The sequence below is a fragment of the Loa loa genome, assembly GCF_000183805.2.
Source record: "Loa loa unplaced genomic scaffold supercont3.558, whole genome shotgun sequence".
Classification (NCBI taxonomy): Eukaryota; Metazoa; Nematoda; class Chromadorea; order Rhabditida; family Onchocercidae; genus Loa; species Loa loa.
In genome coordinates this window covers 1447-7744 of record NW_018108738.1, presented here as the reverse complement: position 1 = coordinate 7744, position 6298 = coordinate 1447, and the positions used below count along the sequence as shown (strand labels likewise).

General features: G+C 24.3%; 2 protein-coding genes across 2 annotated transcripts; one reads left to right on the top strand and one right to left on the bottom strand.

Moving 5' to 3' along the window:
* Nucleotides 1-2364: 2364 nt before the first annotated feature.
* Nucleotides 2365-2652, top strand: LOAG_10865 (hypothetical protein). Its single transcript, XM_003146389.2, has one exon. The coding sequence runs from the start codon at nt 2370-2372 to the stop codon at nt 2649-2651; it is 282 nt and encodes a 93-aa protein (XP_003146437.1). The 5' UTR covers nt 2365-2369; the 3' UTR covers nt 2652.
* Nucleotides 2653-5554: 2902 nt separating this feature from the next.
* On the bottom strand, nt 5555-5911 carry LOAG_10864 (hypothetical protein; the record flags this gene model as incomplete). The annotated part of the gene is made up of 1 exon (XM_003146388.2): nt 5555-5911. One exon carries the CDS (start codon nt 5909-5911, stop codon nt 5555-5557), a length of 357 nt encoding a protein of 118 aa, XP_003146436.1.
* Between the last annotated feature and the right edge of the window lie 387 nt (nt 5912-6298).

The following is a 6298-nucleotide window of genomic DNA, read 5'->3' as shown; positions in this document are numbered from 1 at the left end:
ATGTATATATATATGTAATTTTTTGTTTATTTAATTTTATTTATTTGTAATGAATTTGTTCTCATTGTTTATTTATTTATTTATTTCTTCCTTCTTTTTTATTTATTACTATTTATTTATAAATTCATTTATCAAGACAGTAGCAAATTAAAATCAAAAAAAATCTGTCCTTTTCAAACTATCTGTTTGTCGTCACATTTCTTTTCAACCTTTGACCCCATTTCTCATCATTCATCCTTTTCACATGCAAATAAATGTTGAAAATAAAAAAAAAGAAAGATACAAGAATGTATTAATCAGGAAAAAAGGAAAAGACTGCAAAAAAAAGAAGCAAAATAAAAGGAAAGTATAGAGTGGAAAAAGAAGAAAGATTGATAATTGAAAAAGAAAAAAGAAGAGATGCTTTTTATTATTGCTACTGAATTATGCTTCATTTAATCTCATCTAGTATATCCCGCTTTATCTTGTAAAAAAAAATAGGAAAAAGAAAAAAGAAATCGATAAAAGATGAAAAAAGAGAAAATAAGAAAAAATGATAAGCGTAAATGATAAGAATGGAATGATACAAAAGAAAAAAAAGAAAAAGATCAATTTAAACAGGATAAGGAAGAGAAGAAAAAAGCATTCTCATAACATTAAATGATAATGAAAAAGTTTAATTTAATGGAAGATATTTAAGCTTAATGTTTGATTTCATTAATGTTATTTTCTTTCGATCATTCCATACTACCTTACATTCATTCACTCTTTCTTCCTCTTCTTGCTATTTCTTTTCTTCTGTTTTTCTTTATCTATCTGTCTCTCTGTCTCTCTCTCTCTCCTTCGCTTTTATATATATATTTTAGTTTTAAATTAAATTATTGTTACTACTTTTATTTGTTAAATTTCATTTCATTCTTCTATCTTTTTTATTTTTCGTTCCTTTTTTTTGACCTTTCTTTTTTTTCTTACTTCACTTCGTTTTTTAGCAAATAAATTTTTAAAGATATAATATAAAAAATTTAAACGAATAATATTTAAGTATATAACTTTTTCATTTTTTTTTTTTTTTAGCATTTGGAATAATTATGTGATCATTAAACTAGACCAGTTGTTTATAGTTTTAAATAAAAAAAAATTTTCTTTTTTTTTCAGTAGCAATGACATTCCAAATTTTTAATCGTTCATAGACTTTTTCACTAACGCGCGCACCTACACATACACACAAACACACACACACACATACACACAAAGACACACACATACACACACAAATATATATATATGTGTATATATATATATATACACAGACAAACATTCATCAAGCAATTGACATCGCAACATCTTCAGTTGAATGGAGGAAGAGGAGGAGAAGAAGGACGTATTGCGCCTAGAATATTGAAAAGCTATATTGGTTTGGTAATCCTCGTAAAAGTTTTCTTTTTTTTTCGACTTATAAATATTCATCAATCGCTGTTGGATAACGATTTTGCAACAAAATTCCGATATTTAAAATATATATTCCGGAATTGCTAAACTTTTTATAACCGGATTATTTCAACCTTTATTCTATCAAGTTTTCCTTTTCCATTTCTAATTTTTTCTTTTTATTTCTTCTTCTGATTACAATTATATTATCAATTCAATTTGATTGATTTAAATTAAAAGGAAGAAAAGAAAAAATTATTATTATTATTCTTCTCAATCTATGATTATTCATTGATGATAATGTTGATTAAATTTCATAATAGCATACTTTTCTATACCTAATATTACTTTTCTACCATTATTTTCCTACCATTACTACTACAAGTACTACCACTATTATTACTACAACTACTATAACTGTTATTATTATTATAATCAACAACAACAACAACAACAACAACAACAACACCAGCAACAACAATAATAATAATAATAATAACGACAACAACAATAAGCCATAATAATACTTATTATTATTGCTACAATTATTGCTAAACTATTTGTTTGCTATTGTTAATAAATCTAAAAATACTATTACTATTTTATTTATTCATTTTTACTTTGCTTTCCTGCAATTATTTATTTCTTTTATAATATTTATTTGATATTGCTATTACTGCTATATCATATTGTTATGAGTAATCATACATATTTGATACAAATCATTTTAATTTATTTGCTATTCTCCTCTATCTTATCGATATATTACTGATACAAATAGTAATAGTAATTATAAAAGGATGAAGATGACGACGACAAAAATATCAATCATAGCAACAATAACATAACAATATTATAATTATTCTAATAATACTATTAATAATGATACTACAATAATAATAATAATAACAATAATAATAATAATAATATTAATATTATTATTATTAATAATAACAGCAACAATGGCAGCACAGCAATCTACTACGAAGCATACCTCCTCATTTACAACTCAGAAACGTGACCTAAGTAATCAACAATTTCTCACGCCCAATTCGACCGATTTCAGTTCACCAGCTACAGCAGCTGTTGCTGTGGACGCTATTAACACAGGCAATCTGAAAGTAATCCCAAGCAGTGGTCAACCTAGACGTGAATCCTTTCTTTATCGGCCATCAATCGACGAACGTGATTTCAATCGTTCTGCTTCACGTACTTCATCGATCACTTCTATTGCAGCACCGTAAGCATCTTTTAATTATCGTATTTCTTTTTTCTTTTTTTTCCTTTCCATTTCATCCATTTCCTTTTTTTTTATTATCTTTATTTTTAATCTTTCTACTTCTAATAAATCTCTTTTTTTCTTTCATATTTTAAAATTTATTTAAATTTGTATTAGCATATTAATTTAAATATACACATCTCATAGATTTTCAATTCTGAAAAAAATAAGTAAAGAAGAAGGCAAAAAATTATTGTGGAATAAATGAAATACAAAAATTGTAATATTAATGAAATAGTATGCTTATTTGTTGCTTATATTGTTTAATTAATAATTTAATTTTACCGCGCCTATGTATATGTATATATATGTTTATTTGTTCGACATATTAAAATATGTAAATTAAAATCTTTCTTATCTTATCTCTTCTTTTTTTTTTTTGTTTGTATGTGTTAGTTAGTTATATTTTTTCACATTTTGGAAAGTATGAGAGAAAATCGACGAAGTTATTTGTTTACCTATTTGAATTTCAGTTACAAAATTTGTTTTTGCTCTAGTTTTTTTTTTTTTGCTTTGTGATTTATAACTTTGCTTAAGCTAATATTGGAATATTATTAAAAATGAAAATCGAACGTGAAATTTGCAAAGAATGATTTTTTTTTCTTTTATTTTTGTTTTAAAGCATACTGCAGAAAAATTTTAAGGAAAAAAAAAAGAGAAGAAAATAACTGATTTTACAGAGCTAGTTAAAATAATTTGGTTGAGATCATCGTATTGGCCTAATTAATGAACGGACTTAAATCAAATGACCTTGATAGATGACATTTCATTCATTTTACTCCCTGTTATATTTTGACCATTTCCTGTGACACAATTTCGATGATTGAATCATTTTGATTACACTGCAAATGACAGTAGTTCGTTAGTACGCAGCTGTTAGTACCATTGTATCATAGGCTATGTTATTTAAACTTTTTTATTACACATTATTTTTACACCTTTTTATCAAGCTATAAAGAATGCTTCAGTTATCAATTTACAAATATCGATTTTCTAAGTGATTAAAATGAAATAAATGAATAAATGTACATTCAATTTTAAATGATAATTTAAAAAGAAAAATTATGTGAAAAGATTTTTAATGAAATGAAAAATACAATATTTAAAATGTACTCTCTCTCCTTTTATTTTTCTTTTTTTTATCAAAATTTTTGAATTGAAAAAAACGCTAAACAATTGAAAATTGGATAATTTGAAAATTGAATTCTATCTCAAACCTCAGAATATCATATAAATAAAATTTGTTAAATAGTTAAATGAAAATGAAAAGGTAAACAAAATGAACTTATTGATAATTTCAAAAACAAAAATGAAATATATTATTAACATTTCAACTAAACGATATCTTTTTTTCTTCTTGTCATCACTACATTGACCATATATGATTAATTGTTATCAAATTCTTATCATTAGAATAATCAATATGCATTGTTAGCCTTGAAAACTATATCAGATTAAACTTAAATACATCATACAGGATATTTGCATGAGAAGGATAACTTTAATTCATTTCATTTTGCAATAAATTTTATTCATTTTGATTACGTATACAAATAGTCAAATAACAATATTTTAATATTTTTTCTTTTCCTTTTCTTTTTTTTTTTAAAATTTATCCATTGAGATTCATCAATCAAATTTTATGCATTTTCAGAATTAATGCATAATGCTGCTAAATAAATAATTTTTTTTGTTGTGTTTTAATTTCAAATGAATTTGCATAAATCTATTATTAAAATATTCGTACGATAATTGCTTTGCTAAAATATAAAAATAAAGGTTGAAGGATTAAGGGATGACTAAAAAGAATGTATAAAAATTAATAATTTGATTTTCTTTTTTGTGTGTATTCATTAATTTCTATTACAATTCTTTTTTCTATTCGATTAAATTTATTTACCTATTGAAATTACTAATTTTTTTTTTTTGTTTATATTCAAAGACAATTGCAATATTTATGAATGAAATTAGATATAAGAGAATTTTACATTACTCGATGATCAATTAATTCTGTTTTAAGTTTCTGGAATTGTGTATTACTAAAATTTCATCCAAAATATTCAATGAACCATCTTAAGCACTAATTTTTCCTATAATACCTATTGCAGTATTTCAATTTAAATTGTTAATTTTGATATGTTACAAATAAAAATACTAGAATAAGATGGAAGAATGAAATAGTAAATTAATATTTGTAATCGATAAAAATGGTAATGATAATATCAGAAGAAGAGGATAAATGTCGATAGGTAATTCTAAAATACTACGATAACATACGGGAGGATTAAATAGGGAATCAATATTTGGAACAAATAAAAATGCTATGAGATAATATGAAAAGAAGAGAATAAAAATAACTAAGATAACTGGAAGATAAAATAGAATCGTACACAAGGGATGAATAAAAGAAGAAAATTGGAAATGATTAATTCACTAAATGATGCTTAATTATATGATTTATATCATTTTTAAATTATCATTTGCATTCTTTCATTGACTATTTTTTTTTTTTAATTTGTATTATTACTTTTCTTAATTTTTATTTTTTCACTAATTTCCTTTTAAAAATTTAATTCAACTTTTATGATAAGATAATATTATTAAAAAATTTCTCCCAAAGATGTTTCATTCAGTGATGTAATCAGAAGAAGATTGATTGATACAACTACGATTAAATTCATTTTAAGAATTAACAAAATAAAATGAATTTTAAAAAATTACAAATTAATTAATCTAAAGTGATTAATTTGTTTTTCCCCTAAAATATATATGATCTGCGAGATTATCAGTTGAAATTCTTTTAGTTAATCACAAATCTACCCATCTTCTTCTGCATGTATATATATATATTTTAGGGGGGAAAACAAATTAACATACACATGTATGTGTGTGTGCATGCTTCATGCATTGTACACATGTATATGCATGTATGTATGCATATGTGTTATATTGTGTATGTGTGTATGTATGTGTATATGTATGTATATATGTGTACGTGTACATATGGTATGCGTGCGCATGTGTGTGCATGCATGTGTATGCAGTACATGTGTATGTGCTTGTGTATGTGTGTGTATGTATGCGTATATATGTATGTGTATGTATGTGTGTATATATGTATATATATGTATTATGTGTGTATATATATGTATGTAATATGTATGTATGTAAAAATGGATATATATGCATACGTGTATGTTTGTATGTTATGCAATGCATATGCATGTGTATGTTTGTATGTTATGCAATGCATATGCATGTGTATGTTTGTATGCTATGCAATGCATATGCATGTGTATGTTTGTGTATTATGCAATGCATGTGCATGTATATGTATATGTATGTATGTTTATTGTAATGTTTTGTTCTCTAGAGAAATTCTACCTATTTTTACTAGAAATGCAAAATATCCATTTCTATTAGCTTTTGTTGTTTTTAAGAGGAAACTAAATTATATCAAATTGAATTACTTCCTTTTCTTCCTCTCCCTCCCTTCCTCTCTCTCCCTTCCTCTCTCTCTTTTTCGTTTCTTTTTCGTTCTATTCCATTATTTTCCCTTGCTATTTCATCTTCGAAAAAAAAAAAAAAATTCCCTTTTAATAGTTAATTTTT

Excerpts from the sequence above, each read along its gene's own strand:
- LOAG_10865 (XM_003146389.2), top strand. The coding sequence starts at position 2,370 with ATGGCAGCACAGCAATCTACTACGAAGCATACCTCCTCATTTACAACT.